General features: G+C 43.2%; 1 protein-coding gene across 10 annotated transcripts in view; it reads right to left on the reverse strand.

Moving 5' to 3' along the window:
- Nucleotides 1–22,341, reverse strand: part of ABLIM1 (actin binding LIM protein 1) — a 295,553-nt gene that overhangs the window by 209,085 nt on the left and 64,127 nt on the right. For 3 of the 10 annotated variants that reach the window (XM_049645831.1, XM_049645821.1, XM_049645820.1), the window contains exon 1: nt 2,901–3,965. The exons of 1 other annotated variant lie outside the window; for it this stretch is intronic. In XM_049645831.1, the coding sequence (XP_049501788.1) occupies nt 2,901–2,958 (58 nt within the window). In that variant the 5' untranslated portion in view covers nt 2,959–3,965. Of the gene's footprint in view, nt 1–2,900; nt 3,966–22,341 lie in introns of those variants that run through there. 6 more of the 10 variants (XM_049645825.1, XM_049645827.1, XM_049645828.1 and 3 more) reach the window with 4 other exon arrangements.

The raw sequence follows: 22,341 nt of genomic DNA on the forward strand, positions 1-22,341 counted from the left end.
ACAATGGAGAGGTACATGTCAACAAACAGATCTTTTAAAAGATTTAATTTCTAAGTCATCTCTAACCCAACATGGGGCTCAAACCAAACCCACAACCCCCAAATCAAGAATCACATGCTCCCCTGGCTGAGCCAGCCGAGTGCCCCAATGGTTAGATTTTAATATAAAAGAGAAGGCTGGGTGTCTCCAATGCCTAAAGTACTATTAATTGTATGCAAACACCAGCTGTAAGCGTATCGTTTAGAGCAGAAGGTAGTAAATCAAGTCATCTAACTAGCTAATGCTTTTAAGGTGTGCCAGGAGAGAAAGGACAGGATGAGGTACTCTTATTAAAGAGGGATGGGTGGGCAGGGAAAGCTTTGTTAAAACTTTAAAGCATCAGGGAGGGATCCAGCTACAAGAATAAGAGACAAAATTTAAGCATGGTTAAACTTGTTCATTACATAGCCATTCAGAATATCCTTCTCTTTAAAGAATAGGTAATTAAAATATATTATCAATTTTCCCAATGGAGAATACTTTTAAAACAATGCAGAGTAGTGAAACTCCTTCTGTTTCAAACATAAGGTGTGCCTGTTTTTGAGTCTCAGAATAATCTGCCAACCTTCCAATTTAATTATGACCGAGATTCAAGTCAACTGTTGAGTGTTCTAGAGATATACTTTCTGTAAATTCCAGCTGGCAGCCAGTGGAAAGACTCCAAATCCCTTAAAAATATGCCACGGAGTGGAAAGAGAGTAGTCAAAAAAAGGAAAAAAGAAATGAAATTCTTTTGAAGAAATTTCTTCCCCCCACCCCTCCCGCCAGTTTGACCTCAAAAAATATAAGCAGATATATGGCTCACTCTGTTTACTTATAATCTCTCTATCACGTAAGGTTTTCTAAAACCTGCCCTATCTTTCCTGGAAATCAAAACTAACATCCACTCTTCTTCCAGTCCAGGGAAAACAGAGGGCTTCAAGTTTATTCAAAATAGAAACATGCAGACATCTTGAGATATTCTCATTTTATCCCTTTCGCTTAGGAGTAGGGATAGAATCCTAGTTTCCAACTCTGAATACCAGTAATACATTAATACTCATTAATATGCACGGTATCATCATTAGCGTTTAGATTCTATCTTTGAGGAGAGCCCAGAGATTACCCAAGAATTTAGGGGCCTTTTGTGACATCACCTGATGTCACCCTTCAGAAAGAATAAGGGGGAACTAGTTTCGGCACAGCTGGCTTACCGCCCGCTGTCAGCTTTAAACGTTCTTATTCTGATGTGTGTCTACTTTTGTCTTCCCAGGAAAGGTCTAAGGCAGGTCAATAAAGAATATGAAACATTTCCAGATTTTTAAGTCAGCGCCGTCTTTCAAAATAATGTTCATTTGCCGGAGAAAGTTTCGCGGCACAAGAAGCCAGCACGAACACTTCATCACGTATAGAGTGTGCCAACCTGCGGTCCCTGTGTGTGTCTCAACAAGCGTGTACTTGTGAAGTGCAACGTAGCCGGGCTCCCCGGTCCCACCTGTCCTGGGTAGGAAGGCAAACCCGAGCTCACTGGAGGTCCTGGTAAACCGAGAAGAGCAGCGTGATCACAAGTGATCACAAGGTGGGAGGGTCCAGGGCGTATCTGCCTTCCACGGATTTACCCACCAGCCTATTCGCCGGAAGCCAAAATAAGTCACCATCCCTTATCTTAAGGGGTCCAGCATCAAAAGAAGCATCAAATGAATCGACACAGTCTGCTGGTTTCAATGGAGCAGCCTACAAGATTGTGTCGGGCCGCCTCTGAAGTTGGGGTGTTGTCTCCCAGTCCCTGGCGAAGCTGATCAGGATAAGCTGGGTCACTCCTGAAGCCAGCCTCACCGGGGAACAAACTCCCACAAAACACAACTGTAAGGGGAAGCTTTATAGAGATGGCCTCCAAAATCAAAGCACCTATGTTGCCTCAGGCAGGGGCAGAAAAACTGCTTCATAAAAAGGAAAGAATTCATCTCAAAGCTAGGTTAACACAGAAGTATTGTCATGGAAATGGGTTATAAAAGAAAAAGAGAGTACAGGAGCAGCAAGGGGAATCACAGATTTACTCACAGTCACTAAGGGCTCTTTTTAAAGTGCTCCGGGCACCTGGGTTGGCTCAGTCTTCAAGCGTTCTATCAGGTCATGATCTCGAGCCCTGTGCTGCCAGCTCGGAGCCTGGAGCCTGCCTCAGATTCTGTGTCTCCCTCCTCCTCTGCCCCTCCCCTCCTCACGCTCTGTCACTCTCTTCTCTCTCTCTCTCTCTCTCTCTCTCAAAATTAAATAAACATAAAAAAAATTTTTTTTAATAAAAAAATAATGCGCTTCAACAAACCAATCTAAAGTTAATTTAATTTAGCTGGATTCCTGCTACAAAATACTCGTGTTGGTTGTAAAACCCCATTATATTAATAATATCTTTAAATATGCTGATATATATGTATTTTATACAAAAACATGTTATGCACATAAACAGAGTATTAACGTATTATAATAAGCATAAAACTATTTTAACCAATGGAAATGTCCCTGAATCTCTCCCTTTTTTTCTTTACTTTTCTTTTAATATTTATTTATTTTGAGAGAGAGACAGAGAGAGTATGTGCGCGCGCGCGCGCACACACACACACACACACACACACACACACACAGAGTGAGCGGGGGGATGGGGCAGAGAGGGAGGGCGAGAGAATCCCAAGCAGGCTCTGTGCTGCCAGCAGAGTTCAAAGCGGGGCTCGATCCCGCAAACCTGTGAGATCATGACCTGAGCCAAACCAAGAGTGGGACACTTCACTGACTGAGCCACCCAGACGCCCCTGTCCCCATCTCTAAAGATGTGGTCTACCCCAGGCGGCACATGTGGCCAGGTTTACAAAATGAACAGTCAAACAAACCTTGGTTGTCTTCAACCGTTTGATGAGGATCCATGAACTCAGTCTGCTCCCAGGTCATTTACATGCACAAACCTTAGAGCTAAGATTTCAGCTTTTCTTCGCAAGGTGGCTGGGCACACGGAAGGACTACATCCACTCCTCAAAGGAAAGGCTGGCGCCCTGGCGTTCCTCCCAGGAGTTCGTGGGCTGAGCTGGACTCCAGAGAGGGGTGTGCCATCCAGAGGGTGTGCCGCAGCCAGCTCAGGAAGAACGAGAAGTTTCCTGCAGGATTCTAGCTCCTTCCTCCCATACAGAATCCTCACCCCCTTCTCCCAGCTCTGTCTCCTACCAATTCTAAAGACCAGTCTTAAGAACACATCCATTCACCTGAAATCACACCTGCAGAAAACCATCCTTCCTGGGAAGCCACCATTAAAACACGCCCGGAATAGTCCTCGGATTTTCCTCCACTCTGCACAATCCAGAATCCAGATTTTGGTCCCCGTCATTTCACAATAACTCAAACACAGGAGGCCAAGAGAGAAAAGATTGATCTTCCCAAGCCTTCTGCCTTCTTTTTTCACTTAATGAATTATTATCTCACCAGATGGGCTCTTACTGCTTTTTTTTTTTTTAAATACAAGGATTTAACAAAAATACTATAACTCCGGGGGGTTCCTTTTACTAGCAGCCTGACTATTCCTCATGGCTTTGGATGTTGTTCCCTGATAAAACACTGGTATGAGGCAAGCCATGGACTTTGAGCCTGTTTATATTAGGTACAGGCTGTCTGAAAACAATGACCTCATCCGGAAAGGCTCAGGAAAGAGGCATTCTTCCCTTCAGTCCAGAATGCGCTGATGCTGGGTTGGATTACCTGCCACCCACAGTCCAGCCTTTTTTGAACACCAGGGCTTTTGCAAAATGGAAACGTTATGAGGAGACAGTTTAAATGGAAAAAGACACTTCGGATAAATATCCCCAGCGTCAGATACATTTACGGGGCTACGAGGAAGGAAACTGGCCTAATTGTTTTAAGCGTGAGGGTAAACATTTAATAACGGTCATAAAGACACAGGCACCAGCACCCATTCTGAGATATCAGGTTAATCGAAAGCCCATAATCTATCCACTGGAAGGAAAGACCACAGGATCACTTGTTTCAATGCAAAGTTTGATTAACTGCACGTCCCCAGCTTACTTTCTTCCTTGTGTAGGTGGCTTTTTGGTTTTGTTTTGAAACGGCTCTGGAGATAGCCATGCTCCTGGATTACCCCATCGGCCCTCCTCCTAGTCCAGGCCACTGCCTGGAACTCTGTGCCTTTGATAATGTCCTCCTGACTTGGCCGAAGCACCAGGCGCCCGACACGGTATCACAACTGGACCACTCTTCGATAAAATGCTTGGCATCTGCAGAGCTGACTTCTGTCAGCTGCTGCTGAAAGGCCAGTCACATTGATTGAAATCTTCTGATTATGCCTAATGCCTAACATTCTCATGACTGTGATTTCATGCTTCACCCGAATGTTTTTTTGGTGAGTGTCTTGGGATTCTACCAAATGATGGAACAAAAGTCTTTCATGACTGCATACAAAAATTTTTTTTAATGTTTATTTTTGAGAGAGAGAGAGAGAGAGAGAGACAAAGGGAGGGGCAGAGAGAGAGACAAAGGGAGGGGCAGAGAGAGGGAGGCACAGAATCCGAAGCAGGCTCCAGGCTCCGAGCTGTTGGCACAGAGCCAGACGCGGGGCTCGAACTCACAGACCGCGAGATCATGACCTGAGCCGAAGTTGGATGCTTAACGGACTGAGCCACCCAGGTGCCCCATGACTACATGTTTTTCTTTTTTAAATAAGCTTTATTTCAAATGTAATGGAAGCTGGTTTTTTCTACTCCCTTGAAATCTCAGATTCTGATTCCTACTGGATTTTAAAGGAAAGGGGGGAGGAGAAACCATGTGTACTGGGCGACCTGTTTTCTGGGGCCAAACCGGGACTCTAGTTGAAAGCAACTTGCATGGGTTCTTTCCTTTTTGCAACGCAAGGCTGGCCGGGGGTGGGGGGCAATCCAGTATTGAAACTTTGGCGTTTTGAACAGTTAGCCCATAAAGTAGCTCCTTCTAAGCCATGAACCCCCCAGATTTGGCTTCCGTTAGTTGTGATTTATTAGAATCCAGAAACCAATTGCTTAAAAACTGTTTAAAATGTTCAACAACAGGGGAGCCTGGGTGGCTCAGTTGATTAAGCGTCTGACTTTTGGTTTCGGCTTAGGTACTGATTTTGCAGTTTCGTGGGTCCGAGCCCCACATCGAGCCCTGTGCTGGCAGCACGGAGCCTGCTTGGGATTCTCTGCCTCTCTGCCCCTCCCCCACTCGCACTTGTCTCTGTCTCTCTCAAAGTAAACAAATAAACTGAAAACATAGTAAGAAACTAAAATGCACAATGATTTTCTAATTAACATGGCAACAGTACTTCTACAAGGTCATTTCAAGATCAGAGATACTGCTGTGTGTTTTTTTCCTTGTATCAGTCATTTAGGAACCTGGAGTACAAGTGTCTCCCTCAGAACCCCTCGAAACTCTTCCCAGGAAAGTGGTCATCAGTCAGCAAAATTAATAAGTAAAAAACGCTTTAATTTGCATATTCACCTACAGTCAAGAAATGCTTGATTGTGCATCGTTAGACAGGTTTCTTAACCACAGGACTTCTCAGAGACATTAATAGGCATGTGTGCCTTGTTAACTCTGTAAGACAAGAATAAGGTAAGAAGCATTTCCTAAATTTATTTGGCCAGAGAACCTTAACCCCGGCACAAATCATAACTTAGCACAACACGCCGTTCATAGGAAGAATGCTAGATGGGATTTTGGAGATCACTCACTTCATAGCATCAGAGATGAGAAATCTGAAAGCCAGAGGCATTTAGGGACTTTCTCAAGGCTGCAGAGAATGTACAAGCAGGTCAATTCTGCCTGGGAATGTTCAGTGCTGCTGTCTGGGGGGCTTCAACGGGCCACAGTGCCTGGCTCCGTCTGCAGGGAAGGTGCAGTCCCCAGCCATGCTACCATGCTCTGGTGACAGAGATGCCCATGTTCTTAGGCAAACAGGACATCTGACAACAGACCACGTTAAAAGATCTGGCCAAGGAGATGAGGCCTACCATAATACAATTTACGACGAGAGCTGAGAGAGAAAAATAGCAGGTATCGGGAGCAAAACATTCACGGGGCCCTGACCTCACCTTTCAAACTCAGCAGAAGAGAAAGAAACATACTGCAAACTGAATTCCATACGAAAGCTGATTCCGTTGGGAAAGACGCAAACTACATTTCTTCAAAGGTCGTATTCAATAACGAAGAAGGCCCTTCCAGACCCTAACTAGAAAGGCATAGGGAAAAAAAGTTAAGAACACTTGTCATTTCCCTTAGCTTGGATTCTGATGAGAACTCTGTTAGCAGCCCGGAGAGCTGGCGCCATTCCAAGCTCAGCGATGTGACTCCGTTGGAAGGATCAACTTTAAGAACTAAAAGAAGCCGCTGTTCGCTCAGCTCTTAAACACAAAGCGCTCTTGCTGGTGGCTGAATCTAGAAATGGTCTTGACATCACATGGCTGTCTCTGTGCTATCACGCCTAGTTTCTGCTTATGATCTCCAGGTGGATCCCATGTAATGATCGTCAGAACGGGAAACGAAATTTTACGGGCTTTACTAAAATAATATCAACGCAGATTACATATGGTCATGTCTATCAGCTTTGTAAATTGCAGATAGAACAGCCTCATCACTAGTCATAGCTCACATTTACTGAGCTCACTCTCTGCAGGCACTGAACAGAGACTCCCTCACGGATTTCTTCTAACTCTCCGAGGCAGGGCCCGTTACCATCTCCATCTCAAAGATGAGGCAACTGAAGCCGAGAGAAGTTCAAGAAATTGTCAAAGGTCACTACCCCCCCCCCCCCCCACCGTGAGAGACACAGCTGGGGCTTGGGCACAAGGATTCTGAATCAGAGGCCACGCTCCGGATGCTAAAAATTTCCTCACAAATCCTAAAACAGCTCGGGGAGGATCATTACATCAAAGAAAATGCCAAGCCATCTCCACACCTGAAATTATGAAGGGTTGATCCAGAACACGAGTTTAGCACTAGAAGAGTTAGCATAAACCCTATGGCTGCTAATGCTTGTTTGCAAAAAGTCTAAATATGGAAAAACGTGTGTGGTGGGGAACGGGGGACAGGGAGGAGGGGCATTCTTATTATGGATGTTGAAAGAATCATTTTTCTGAGCCATCTTCTGTTTTCATGAGATTCTCCTGAACTAATCTCATTCACAAAGAGACCCAGCCGATAGCTGGCACTGGTCTCCGCTAAGGCTGCGGTGAGGGGAGAACCATCATGGCAGACTGCTCCCCACACCTTATGCCCATTAGCCTTCCATGTTCAGGTTGGAGTTGCCAACCAACTCACTAGACCAGGGGGAGGCAGAAGACCCAAATGCTTGACCTGGCTCTATTGCTAACTCACCAACGATCCTGGGCAAATCACCAAGCTGTCTTCTAAATCTAGAAAGCGGGCCACTAACAACCTGGTCTATCTCCTGGTCTATCTACATCAGAAGACGTGAGAGCTGACAGAGTTTGCCCATATTTTCTGTCAGCTTTTTCTTCTCTCCTTTCTCTCTCCTCCTTCCTCCCTCTCTTTCTTTTTCTCTTTTTATTTTCCCTTTCTTTATTCCTTTTTTTGGGGGGGGGGGCCACTATTTGTCAAAAAGGATTTGAGACGAAATCTCCAGCACACAGACTCTGGAGTCCCCACATGAAACAATACGCTGGATGGGACAGGGTAGTTAGTACATGGGGCTCCGTCACCTGACCTTCTGCTTATCCCAATCACTGCGTGACGATGCCTCCTAACATCTGCTGCCACGACCCCGAAATGGGGCCGCTATCTTCCTAATGGTTATTCTGTCCCAGGGACTATGATAAGCATTTCTCACGTGCCTCTCTCAGTTTTTTCCTCACAGCAACCTTAGAAGGTAAGGACTTAGAAGACGGGTGTTACTAATTCCTCTTTAACAGATGAGAAAATTAAGCCGAGAGAGAAAGTAATTTTTCTCAAGACCGCATGTAGGCAGAAGATCAGGGACTATAGTGAGATGTGATGCAATGACTCAGTCTGAACTTCTTTCAGCCTTCTCCCCGTTGTCCTGCTGAAAAAATCCACAATTACCACCTAACTAATATCAAGGATGTTGTTCATGCAAACCTTTTCTTTTTTTTTTCTTGATAAAGAAATATTCAATTTATTAAGGTTACAAATATTTCAATGGAGTTCTTCCTTTTTTATTGTATTTTATTTTTTACTTTTTAAAATTTACATCCAAATCAGTTAGCGTATCGTGCAACAATGATTTCAGGAGTAGATTCCTTAGTGCCTCTGACCCATTTAGCCCATCCCCCCTGCACAACCCCTCCAGCAATGCTCAGTTTGTTCTCCATATTTATAAGTCTCTTCTGTTTTGTCCCCCTCCCTGTTTTTATATTATTTTTGTTTCCCTTCCCTTATGTTCATCTGTTTTGTCTCTTAAAGTCCTCATATGAGTTAAGTCATATGATTTTTGTCTTTCTCTGACTAATTTCACTTAGCATAATACCCTCCAGTTCCATCCACATAGTTGCAAATGGCAAGATTTCACTCTTTTTGATTGCCGAGTAATACTCCATTGTATATATATACCACCTCTTCTTTATCCATTCATCCACCGATGGACATTTGGGCTCTTTCCATACTTTGGCTATTGTTGATAGTGCTGCTATAAACATGGGGGTGCATGTGTCCCTTCGAAACAGCCCACCTGTATCCCGTGGATAAATGCCTAGTAGTGCAATTGCTGGGTCGTCGGGTGGTTCTATTTTTAGTTTTTTGAGGAACCTCCATACCGTTTTCCAGAGTGGCTGCACCAGCTTGCATTGCCACCAACAACGCAAAAGAGATCCTCTTTCTCCGCATCCTCGCCAACATCTGTTGTTGCATGCAAACCTTTTCAAACAAAGAGGCAAGAAGTAGGAACAGAATTCTCTGTTGTCCACCCAGAGCTGAGGAGTTGACAGCAAGGGACTTGTTATCTCCTCACCCCCTTATCATTTCGTCTGTGTTGACTCTCACACCCACCTGCCTAGCTGGGAAACAGGGGATTAAAAGGTATTCTGTATCCCCTACAAAAGCAACAGGCATTTCTCTTCAGTGACTCATTTGATATAAAGAAGCTGTAGGAAGTGGGGAATTCCGATCTTTCTGTGCCTTTGAAAAAGTGGTGAAGATAAAGTCTGAATGGAAGAAAATTACTGCACAATGAAGAGATTCTACCCTGCTTTCATGGTAAGAGGATCAAAGATTAGGTTAAATCATAATGATTTACTAGAGTCTGGATTTTTAAAAAAAATTTTTTTTAATGTTTGTTTATTTTTGAGAGGCAGAGACAGAGCGCAAGCAGGGGAGGGGCAGAGAAAGAGGGAGATGGAATCCAAACCAGGCTCCAGACTCTGAACTGTCAGCCCAGAACCCGACTCAGGGCTTGAACCCACGAACCGCGACATCATGACCTGAGCCGAAGTCGGTCGCTTAACTGACTGAGCCTCCCAGGCGCCCTGCTAGAGTCTGGATTTTTATAATTTCTACACTAATTACCACTTGGCCCACAAGTGATATATGAGCATAGTAAGCGCCAAGTATTCATTCACACGTAGCTTCACCCCTAGGGAATGAAGGAGGACATTTAATGACTGTGCTATACACAGAGGGCAGCATTTTTTGTTGTTGGAGCATAAGAAAACAGAATAAACACCCAAAAGACACATACTTGCCCCGGCAATGCTACTACATCGCTGCATCGCACCTATACCTTCCACCATGTGTATGACTCCCGCGCTGGTCCTCCACCTCTTTGGAAGCTACATTCAAAGTTAGTGGGAAGAGAAAATACGCCACATTTCAATAAGGATGAGAACGCCTCTTCAAACCACTGGCTCTGATTCAACTTCGCAGCTTAGTTTGGGGAGCTGTAAATTGAATTTAACATTCTGTATGATCCCACCTACTTCACAGTTTACTGACAGTAAAACATTCATACTTAGTCTCTAATGCAAGCAACCGTTTACTTATGGTCCCATGTGGACTAATTATTCCAAAGACTTTCCTTGAGAGTCAAAGTCTTTGACTTTTGAGAGTCTTAATGGTTCGTCTCTGCCCACTTTCAACTTTCCTTTGAAAATCCAAAGGGACTTGGACAAGTCTCTAACTACAGATATGACAATTTTACACACACAATCAAAAGTCAAAACAAAAATCTTTCCACCCTGTCCCAAACTCAAGAGGTAAGTCTAGTTTAGGCATTTTAAGGATGCAGCAAAAACAACAGCATGCATTAAGCCTTTCAAAATAAGCCAACACTGCGGATGCCTTGCTAAATGTTTTTAGGCTTCCTAAAATCCAACCTCTGGGGTCAAGACAAAATTGCCTTTAGCAGTCAAACATCCCTTGCAAACGGAAGCCTCTGGACACCCCGTGTTCCCTTCCTTTAAGCACACAGACCAAGAGGGCGTGGAACTTGGGGGGCCTTTAGATGATCTAGTCTGGGTGTTTTGAAGCTCATATATGCATAATCAGGCTTTTCAGGGCTTGGTGAGGGACTGGGGGTGTAGGGTTGATTCTGGGTTCCACCCCAGCTTCCACCGAAGAAACTGCCCCTCGTCTGCTTCGTTTTCTGAGCTTTCAGATGAGCCTTTGTTGGGAGAAAGGGTTCCACAGCTAAAAACAAAACATACTCTTTGAAAAATGCACATCCTGTCAATTCTTCCCATTTTGGAAAGGAGGAAAAGGAAGGTCAGTGAGTTAGTGACTCGTCCCAGGTCCCAGGATGAGTGAGCGGTTCAGGCAGGGGTTACAACAGCCACAGACTCTCAGCAGCATTCTCCGCTGCACGTGCTATCCCCGAACTGCCAAGCACACAGCCCCCAACTGACAGGCCCCCTGTCCTTGTCCACGAATGCGCTCGGGTCCGCCCGCTGCGGCTCTTGCTGGAACCGCCCACGGCCCTACAGTGCAGGCTTGCAGGTGTGCTGGTGGTCTTACTCTTGTTCTTATTCTAATATTTATCTGTATTCTTATTCTTACTTTGGCATTTTTAGAATACGAGGTGGGGGCAGGACAGTAGCAAGAGTCCTGCCAACGTAAAGTGAAAAATGAAAACTTTCTGAAGTTTAATGGAAATCAATAAAAAATAATATTGGGGAGGGGGCACCTGGGTGGTTCAGTCGGTTGAGCGTCCGACTTCGGTTCAGGGCATGACCTCATGGTTCCTGATTTCCAGCCTGGCATCGGACTTTCTGCTGTCAGGGCAGAGCCTGCTTTGACTCCTCCTCTGTCTCCCTCTCTCTGCCCTTCCCCTGCTCGCATGTGCACTCCCTCTCGCTCTCTCCCTCCCTCAAAAATAAGTGAACACTAAAAAAAAAAAAAAGAAGTCATATTTGGTTGATAAAAGTTGAATTTACACTCACGTTAGGTGGAAGCAGGATCTGTCCTGCTTACTGTGACCTTCACGCTCAAAGTTTTTGTTACTGGGCAAACCACAGCTGAGCTGACGGTGTGGGGTCTAGCCCCAGGTGCCCTCCACAATTCCAGGCCTCTGCAGGTAGTCTGGGATTGCCTTTCCAATAAACGCCACAGTCACTGGCTTTGGCAGGGTGGACGTGCATTTTGTAAAACGTGAGGAAACCAAAGCGGGAGTCACAAAAACTGATAAATTAGAGTGAACCATTCCAGCTATTCCTAAGGGCTCTCATTTACACAGGGCTCCTTTACATAAACTCATAAAATGATCCTGGTTGCCATGCACCAGGTGAGTGCTCTGAGCAAGTTATTTTATCTATGTGTGCCTCAGTTTTCTTACCTGTAAGACGGGGGATAAATATAGCACCTACTTTATGGGGTGTTCTGAGAATCGAAATAAACAGTTCCTGGTACATAGTGACCTCTGTATAAATACTAGTTATTATTGTAGCTATTCTTTTTTTTTTTTTTTTAAATTAAGTACTAGACAGAGAGGCCAGGGCAAGGAAGTAGCAAGACCCCCGCCAATTTAAGAAGAGAAATGAAAACAAAATTGGTTTGAAGTTTCAGGTAAATCAACAGGAAATAACCATTGGTTGATAATAGTGGAATTTACAAACCAACTGGGATCCTAGTCAGCCTTACCGTCTACTCTAGGGCCCTACTGTTCCTAGACCCCTGGGGCAACAGCATGGCCGTCACCTGGGAACTCTCGAGAACTGTACAACCTCAGCACCAGCCCCTACTCCCACCTACCAAATCAGAACCTGCCTTTTAACGAGGTCTCCAGGCAATTTACATGCATGTAAAAGCTGGCGAAAGGCTGCTTTATGGCATCTACTGTGATTTCACCGTTTGTAGGTTAAAGGTAGAAGACCTCATTCTATAGTTACATTTCCATACATTATCCTAAATCCTACACCTCTGTCCATTAGCCCTCATGTTACCTAGTTTCACTAACCTGAGTCTCAAGGCAGATGTTCCTTTTGTGGGACAGAATGATAGTTCAGGACAGCATCCAGAGCCACAAAGTCACCGCTTGTTAATCACGTCCATGATTTTAAGATGTCATTATCATGATCATCCATCGAAGGCTAACACTTACCGAGCTCTTACGTATGCGAGGATTAACACAAGGTGCTTTCCATATGTTCTTGCCGGGTTACTCGCATTGCCCTTTCAAGTGGGCATGACTATCCCCATTTCACAGATGAGGGAACCCAGGCTCAGGGAGGCAACATCACACTTTCTCAAGGCCAAGTTCGATGGGGGAAAAGGGCCTTTCTGAAGTCCACTCTCTTATTACAAATTAATGCCTACAACATCCAAATCACATCTCTGTGACATGGGGAGTAGCAAGTAGCTCCCTTTTTCTGTAAGGAAAACTGAGAGCATGGGGTGCAAGAGCTATGTAGAATCAACAGCCGGAGACTGAGGTCGGAACTAGGTCCATGAGGGTTCAGGTTTTTCAAATTGAAGAATTCCTCTGCGAGAAATGCCAATGATAATGCAACGGCACTGAAGACACGGGGAGGGAAACCCCGTATGAAGTGAAAAGGACAGTTTCCATTCAGGAAGCTTTGCACAACCAAATCAAAGGGCTTCCAATTTGCATCTCGGCGGTCAGTAGCCTACTGGGGTGTCGGAGTCTTTGGCAAACCAGAACATCCAGATTTTTACTGCCATGATTAAAAAAAAAAAATTTAACATTTAGTCGTTATTGAGAGACAGGGACAGAGTGCGAGTGGGGGACGGGCGGAGAGAAGAAGGAGACACAGAATCCGAAGCAGGCCCCAGGCTCCGAGCCGTCAGCACAGAGCCCGACGCGGGGCTCGAACCCACGGACCGCGAGATCATGACCTGAGCTGAAGTCGGACGCTGAACCGACTGAGCCACCCAGGCGCCCCGTATTGCCATCATTTGTGGCAACTGGTCGCATTTCTCAGTTGACACCCCGCACAATTATTCTCGCACCCCTGTGAAATTCTAATTACGGTCTCTCTGATTTCCCTCGTTACGGCTCTATACATCTTTGACCCCAAATTGCTGAGGCCTCAGCGAGATTCTTCCGAATCTTTCCCTGATAGCGCCAGCATCGGAAAGACAAAGACACCGGTTTTATTTATTTATTTATTTATTTATTTATTTATTTATTTTAAATGTTTTTATTTATTTTTGAATCAGAGAGAGCCAGAGCATGAGCAGGGAAGGGGCAGAGAGAGAGGGAGACACAGAATCGGAAGCAGGCTCCAAGGCTCTGAGCCATCAGCACAGAGCCCGATGCGGGGCTTGAACTCACAGACTGTGAGATCATGACCTGAGCCGAAGTCGGACACTCAACCGACTGAGCCACCCAGGTGCCCCAAAGACACCGGTTTTAGAATCAAGAGGTCGGGGCTACCGTCCAGGCCCCCCCAGACTTTCCATCTGCATCCCTGAGGGCAGCAGGGAAAGGAGTCAGGATTCGTTGGCTTAGGATTCCGTACCAGTTTGTGAGGGTCACGACCACCACCTACCACACGCCAGGGCTCTTAAGCAACAGAAATGCCTTTCCTCACGGTTCCGGAGGCCAGAGGTCCAGCGTCAAGGTGTCGGCTGGCGGGTTTGGCTTCAGAGGCCTCTCTCCTGGGCTTGCAGACTGAGTCTTCTCTGGGCTCCTCACACGCCCGTCGCTCTGCCAGGGCACGTATTTGCTGTCTCTCCCTGTGTCCGAATTTCCTCTTCTTACAGGGACACTGGTCATGTGAGACGAGAGACCACCCTAATGACCCCACTTTAACAATTGCACCTTTAAGGACCCAATTTCCCCAAACGGCCACATTCTGAGGTACTGGGGTGGGGGAAGGGCTTCGATATGTGAATTTGGGGAGGACGCAATCCAGCTTATAACACACGCCGACTGGACCTTGTCGTCCATTCTCACCAAATCCTAGTGCTGCGCTGAGGCCGACTCCCCCGGTCTGGGTTCAGTAAGAACACGAATTCCTAATGATCTGAACCTCTCAGGCCCACGATTCGGAGCAGTCCGCAGGAGGGAAGAAGAGAACAGGGTTCCGGGCCAGACCTTCGCTTTTCCGGTCTGTGCTATCAGAGACCAACAATCCCTGGCCTCACTGTTTTACCATGTGGCCTATCTTCTTCCCCACCCCCTCTCATCACACGCTTATGGAAGGTCACGCTGACGTGGGTTTTTAAACAGTGTGAGCGCTGCTCGTAAAACAGTCTGGGTCAGAGATGAACGGTTGCTCTGGAGGACGTATTGGTACACGCTGGAATGAAGGGCTGGGATCTGGCAGGCCGCGAGGCCTCTTGTGTCCCGGGGAGCAGGGGGTGTGTGAGTCCTGGGGGGCCGGCGCCCCCACCTTGGGCTTCCTGGACAGCTGTCCCGCACAGCAGGACAGCCAAGCGGCCAGAGTCAGCCCCAGGCTGGCCCACTCGCACCAGCAAATACCAGCCAGTAGGAGGGAGGAAAAAAATCAACCCGGTGAGAGCACGGCAGGAGGTTCCGGGTTCACGCAGGGCGTGTGCAAACGGCTTCTAACAACGGATTGGACATTATGTGTTCGTGGGCACCTAAATCACGACGCAATAGGAACAGAGCAAGACAAAAGTGAGAGTGGCACTTGCTGTGAAAAAAGAAAACCCACGTGCATCATTTAATCTAATAAACCTTAACTTAGATTGCTCTAAATTTCGATTTTAGTAATTCAGCTTTTGTTTTTTTCCTAGAGAGAGAGTGGATATGCGAGTGGGGACAGGGGCAGAAGGAGAGAGAGAGAGAGAAAGAGGGAGAGAGAGAGAGGGAGACAGAAAGAGAAACTCAAGCAGGCTCCACGCTCAGCACAGAGACAAACACAGGGCTCAATCCCAAGACTCTGGGATCATGATCTGAGCTGAAATCAAGAGTCGGTGGCTCAACAGACTGAGCCACCCAGGGGCCCAGTAATCTAGCCATTCTTTACATCATCAATTTTTAACGTTGGTTCTCAAAACCTGTTCATATTAATATAAAATCCTATAATCTCCCTTAGGGTTTTAAAAGATGATTTTGGGGGCGCCCAGGTGGCTCAGTCGCTTAAGCGTCCAACTTCAGCTCAGGTCATGATCTTGCAGTCTGTGAGTTCGAGCCCCGTGTCAGGCTCTGGGCTGACAACTCAGAGCCTGGAACGTGCTTCAGATTCTGTGTCTCCCTCTCTCTCTGCCCCTCCTCTGCTCATGCTCTGTCTTGCTCTCTCACTCTCTCTCTCAAAAATAAAAATAAAAGGGGCACCTGGGTGGCTCAGTCGGTTAAGCGGCTGACTTCGGCTCAGGTCATGATCTCACGGTCCGTGAGTTCAAGCCCCACGTCGGGCTCTGTGCTGACAGCTCGGAGCCTGGAGCCTGTTTCGGATTCTGTGTCTCCCTCTCTCTGACCCTCCCCCGTTCATGCTCTGTCTCTCTCTGTCTCAAAAATAAATAAACGTTAAAAAAAAAAAAATTTAAAAAAATAAAAAAAATAAAAATAAACATTAAAAAAATTAAAGTAAAAATTATTTTAGATTAATATATTAAATGTATTAAGGATTACATTTTAGAAACCTCTTGTACATGCAGACCCACACAACTATAGGGGAAAATAACACCAGTGAGGAAACAAAAAAATTAATCCCCCAAATAGAAATTTTCTTATTAATTCATTAACACAGATGAAGAAACGACTAAGAATTACTAGATGTTTCAGGAAAACAAACAGCACAAAGTGGGACCAAGATGAAAATACAACCACAGGATTCTAGAGAAAACATATAATTTATGCAACACGAGAGGACCTAAGTACAAATTCACACTCAAGTCATACCTCTAAGGTATTTGAGAACACATTGTATCCATGAAATTAAAATGGGGAAAAATTTAAAGGGGCCCAAGAAAAACAGTTTTGGGAAATTAAAAATCATTATGAAAATAAAAAGAAATTCAATGGACAGGCTAGAAATAAAATGTCAAGATCTCCAACAAGGTAGAGCAAAATATAAAAGGCATTGCCAATATGAAAGAAGAATTAAGAGAGATGAGCAGGGTCTATAGCATCCATTTATTAGGAGTCTCAGAAAAAGAGAACAAAGCAGAGGGGAGAAATTAATAAAAGAAAATTCCCCACTCCTGGAGACATTGGTCTTCACGTAGAATTGGAGAAGCCAGGTGCCAAATAAGATGAAGAAAAAAGATAAACTACAAGACACGTCCTGGTGGAATTTCAAAATTCTGAAGGTACAGAGAATATCTACAAAGAGATCAAGAGTATGTATCAGAGACCAAATCAGGTTACCAAGAAAGAAAGGGATTCAAGCTGCCACCAGACTTGGCCGACTCTCTGGATGTCAGAAGATAGTTAGAACAAAAAGCCTTTCAAGTTTTAAGGAAAACACAGCCTTGCATCTGGATATCTTTACCAGGTCCATCAAGCATGTGGGCAAAGTAAGACATTTTCAGACATGCAAGGATTCGATGGACCTCTCATGCACCCTTACTGAAAAAATTAGCTGAAGCTTAACTCAAACAGAAGGAAAAATTAATCTTCAAACATAAAGCTACTAATTCCAAGAAAACGTAGAATTAGTTTAAGAGTCAAATGGGGAGGGGTGGGAATCCCATAATGGCTTTTCTGCAACAGATCTAGAAGCCAGTGAGTCCAAATTAGAACATGGTCAGAGGGCTCCAAGAAAGCATCTTTAAGAAAGTATATTTCATTCAACAAGTTAGTATGATTAAGAGGGTGGAAGATCGTGGTGACGTTATTGACACATACATTTTGCTTACAAAAAAAAAAAAAAAAGAGTTGGAATTAAAAGTTGTATGTAAATTAAAAATCTGAAGAAGAAAATCACAGTCCAAATATGAAGCAAACTAAAAAATAACATAATTTTGAGCAAAAAAAAAAAAAAAAAAAAGAATTTTGGAAAAGGGCACTTTGATGATGATGCTTTGATAATAATGCCAGAACATTCCCTCACAGTAAAACAGACTGAGCGCACAAAATTATAATTCCTTCTCTACAGGTCCAATCACATACCCCTTCTGAAGTTAAGAACATTTACAAAATTTCAATATTACAAATGCTTTCTGCTGGTTTTCAGAGCTAAAAAATCAGCTTATAATGAATAAGAAAGCATAAAATTTAGAAGATTTCAAATATTATAAACCTTGACAGTGTAAGCAGAGAGCAGTGGGAAGGCAGGGCAAATGGGGGTTGGAGGAAAAAGAGATAGGGAGTGGGGCTAACTCGCTCATTTTATATCCCAGGGAGTCGAGGGGTATTGTTTAAAGTCAGAAGAAAACCAGCATGTCATTTAGAGTGATAAAGACAACCAATCGTAAATTTAAAACTAATGAAACTCTGGACGTGAGTATTAAATCTAGTTAAGAAATATTGTTGAAAGAAGCGTAAGAGTTACTTAGAATATTATTACAATTACAGTGGTGCCCACTGAGAGTAAAAACTAAACTTGTCCAAGACAGTTACATATGTTATAAAAGGGCAAACACAAGGATCCTTGTGGTGGTGGAGCTGTTCTTTGTCTGGACTGAATCAAGGTCAATATACTGGTTGTGATATTTTACTACACTGTTGCAAGGTGTTGTCCAGTCCCAAGACAGAATGAAGCAATAAAGTTACTTAAGTGAGTATATCCTTTTTTTAAAATATTTTTTTTAACATTTATTTATTATTAAGAGATAGAGTGAGAGCAGGGGAGGGGCAGAGAGAGAGGGAGACACAGAATCCTGAGCAGGCTCCAGGCTCCGAGCTGTCAGCACAGAGACCAACACGGGGCTTGAACCCACGAACTACGAGATCAGAACCTGAGGTGAAGTCAGAAGCTTAACCAACTGAGCCATTCAGGCGCCCCTGAGTGATCATATTCTTAATTCTACCAGAGGATTCTACCAAGCTAATCCACGTCTTTTCTTTTGCCAGCTTCACTGAGATAATCACTGAAAAATAAAATTGTAAGGTATTTAAAGTATACACCGGGATGGCATGGTGTATAAAAGATTCCCACCCTCAAGTTCATTAATACATCACATAGCTACCTTTTTTTCCCCCAGTGAGAATGTTTAAGATCCACTCTCTTAGCAAATTTCAGTTATACATTACAGCAGTACCAGCTACAGTCATCATACTATATGTTTGATCCTCAGAACTTATTAAACTTACAATTGAAAGTTTGTGCTCTTTTACCAATCTCTCCCTATTTCTCCCACCTCCCCGGGAACCAACAATGTACTTTTTGTTTTGATGAGTTGGATTTTTTTTTTTTTTTTTTAGATTCCACATATAAGTGATTCCCTAATACATTTCCAGATTGTATAAGCAATAAGTTAATTCATTGCATATCATATGATCAATTGACTTTTCACAAAGGCCCCAGTGCAATTTAATGAAGGAAGGGGTCTTTTTAATAAATGATGCTGAAGCAATTGGCATCCACATGGAGGAAAAATGAGCTTCAATCCCTACCTCACAGCATACACAACATTATTCTAAGCTGGATCATAGATGTAAACCTAAAACCTAAACCTGTAAACCTTTTAGAAGAAAACAGAATGCCCGTGTTACCTGGGGCTAAGCAAAGTTTTATCAGACAGGATACAAACAACACAAGCCATAAAAAGTTGATAAATCAAACTTCATCAAAATGAAGACTTCTTTATATCAAAAGACACTCTTAAGAAAATAAATGGGCAAACATCAGGCTACCAGGAAAAAAATTTGTAAAGCATAATGTGCACAAAGAACTTCTATCCAGAATGCTTTTTAAAAATCCTACAAAGCGAGAAGACAAACAACATAATCAAAAAAGTGGGGGGGAAAGAGCTGAACAGGCACTTCAAAAGACAGATAAGCAAATGCATGGGTGGCTCAGTCAGTTAAGCATCCAACTTCCGCTCAGGTCATGATCTCATGGTTTGTGGGTTCAAGCCCCACATTGGGCTCTCTGCTGTCAGCACAGAGCCTGCTTCGGATCCTTTGTCCCCCTCTCTCTCTGCCTCTCCCCCACTGGTTCATGTGCATGTGCGTGCTCTCTCTCACTCTCTCTTAATAAATAAATAAGCCTAAAAAAAAAAAAAAGGATAGATGAGCAAATGGCCATTGAGTACATGAAAAAGTTCACAAATAATTAGCCACCAGTAAAATGCAAATTGAAATCACAATAAGATGCCACTATACCCAATGAAAGTACTGAATGTTTACTGATGTAAAACAACCAGAACTCTAATACAATGCTAATGAGAATATATCATGATAATTTGGGGGAAAAAAGGTTTGGAATTTTCTTATAAAGTTAAATGTACACCTACCCTTTGACCTAGTAATTCTACATCTGTATGGTTATCTAAGAGAAATGAAAACACAAATCCACAAAAAGACATTGAGAATGTTCATAGCAGCTTTATTCATGTTAGCCACAAAATTATAAACAAGTCAACCGTCCATGAATAGTATGGATAAACAAACTGTGGCATAGCTTTACAGTGGAATACTATGCAGCAATATAAAGGGATAAACTATTTCTATATGCAACAACGTTGATGAATCACACAGTCCTTATGCTGAACCCTACAAAAAAGGGTACATAATGTCTGAATCCATTTTTATGAAATTCTAAGACAAGCAAATGTAATTAGAACTGTAGTTGTCTGGGAATAAGAGACTTCTCTGCCAAGGGACATAGGGACTATCTAGAGATACGGAACTATTCAATATTGTGATAAAACTATGGGTTACATGATGTATCCATTTGTAAAAATTGTGTAGGCAAGATCTGTACATTTCAATGTCCATCAATTATACCTTTAAAAAGTAACAATAGGGGCGCCTGGGTGGCTCGGTCGGTTAAGCGTCCGACTTTGGCTCAGGTCATGATCTCACGGTCCGTGAGTTCGAGCCCCGCGTCGGGCTCTGTGCTGACAGCTCAGAGCCTGTAGCCTGTTTTGGATTCTGTGTCTCCCTCTCTCTCTGCTCCTCCCCTGTTCATGCTCTGTCTCTCTGTCTCAAAAATAAATAAACGTTAAAAAAATTTAATAAAAAAAATAAATAAAATAAAAAGTAACAATAGAGGGGGGCTCCTGAATGGTTAAGCATCTGACTCGTGGTTTCCCTCAGGTCATGATCTCATGGTTCCTGAGTTCGAGCCCTGTATCGAGCTCTAAGCAAACAGTGCAGAGCCTGCTTGGAATTGATTCTCTGTCTCCCTCTCTCTGCTCCTCCCCTGTTCTCTCTCTCTCAAAAATAAATAAACATCAAAAAAAGTCTTAAAAAAATAATAAAGGGAGTAGAAGGTTAGATAAAACAAGAACAGTAGAATATTAATGACTGTTGAAACTAAACGATGGCTATGTGAGGGTCATTATATACTATTTTGTTTATTTTTATGAGAGAAATCTTCAACCATATACAGAGTAAAAAATGTTCACTGAATTTTAACTTTATATTACAGCAACGTGATCAGATGTTTAGAACTCTAATATTTTGAGCTTAAAAAATTCAACTGGCTGATTTTTATTCTTTTTATGCTTTCTTGTTTGAATGACAAGCTAAAAACTAAGATTTCAGTCTTCTATTTTCAAGCTTTCTCTCAACACCACATTGTAAATGAAGGAAGTCTTTACTGCTAGTAATCAAAAAGAGAAATTGCAGACAATCACTAATATATTACCTTTCTAAAACACTGGCTTTTGAAATACCATAGATATTTCAATGAGTTATAGGAGACTTTTAATTAGATGAGTACAACTTATATCTACTTGAGAATAGAGTTCGCAGAATTACACATTTGAATGATGAAAATGACCTGCTTGTATTTTAACATCAATGTTTTCTATATTTCTTGTCTTTAACTGATGATCTGTCATGACTGTACATTGAAGAGTACATAAGAAAAAGTAAAAACACTTTAAACTTGCATAACACTCAGTATCACTAAAAGTGTTCACATAAATAGTAAGTCAACCTCATCAATTAAAATGCAGAAGTTCTCAAACCATTCATTCTTAAAAATAATAGTATTTAAATGATTACTTCATTTGTTAATTTCTTAAATAGAAATTATATCAGACACCATTATTGCTTTTAAATACACGAACTTGAGGAGTATCTAGATAAACTAATTCAGATATTTGTAAACGGTAATAGGGAAATTCTCCCACATATAATTTGTGCTGAGTAAAACTTGATAGTTACCACGTATGGAACCGCCTTTGTGAAACACTATGATTCCGACGATCTTAGATATCAACAAAATAAAATCATCTGTGTGCCTCCAGCCTGGAATGCTCTTCAACTCCCCTCACAGACATACTCTTTACCTACTGATCCAAAGGATTTTATTCACCTTCAACACAAAGCTCAATGACCACTTCTTCCTTGAAGCTGTCCCTTTGAATCCTACTCTAATTCGTCACTCTACCTCTGTCACTACGGCGGTTTATCTAACCTCAATTATAGCACATTTATGTTATAGGATCACTTGTCTCTGTGTGTGTCTTCTGACGGATGTATATTTTCAGGAATGGTGGAAGAAGTGGTAGGCATGATTGTACCCATTCTACAGACGAGAAACCAAAAACTGAGAAAGATGAAACAACTTTTCCTAAGGTCCCACAGCCTTCAGTGGCAGCACCAGGATCCCAGCACAAGCTGTGTCCCAAGCCCGCGCTCTTAAAGACCACAGGAAGGCTGCCCTCTGAGCTGTCTAAGCAGCTCAGAGTTCCATCTTCATTGCCTCCCAAGTATCTGACCTGTGCTTTCCACATTACACGTTCTATATGTTGAATTTGGTCTTCGTTCACATCAAGTGCCTTGAGAGTAAGATATTTAAT

The sequence above is a fragment of the Panthera uncia genome, chromosome D2 (assembly GCF_023721935.1).
Source record: "Panthera uncia isolate 11264 chromosome D2, Puncia_PCG_1.0, whole genome shotgun sequence".
Classification (NCBI taxonomy): Eukaryota; Metazoa; Chordata; class Mammalia; order Carnivora; family Felidae; genus Panthera; species Panthera uncia.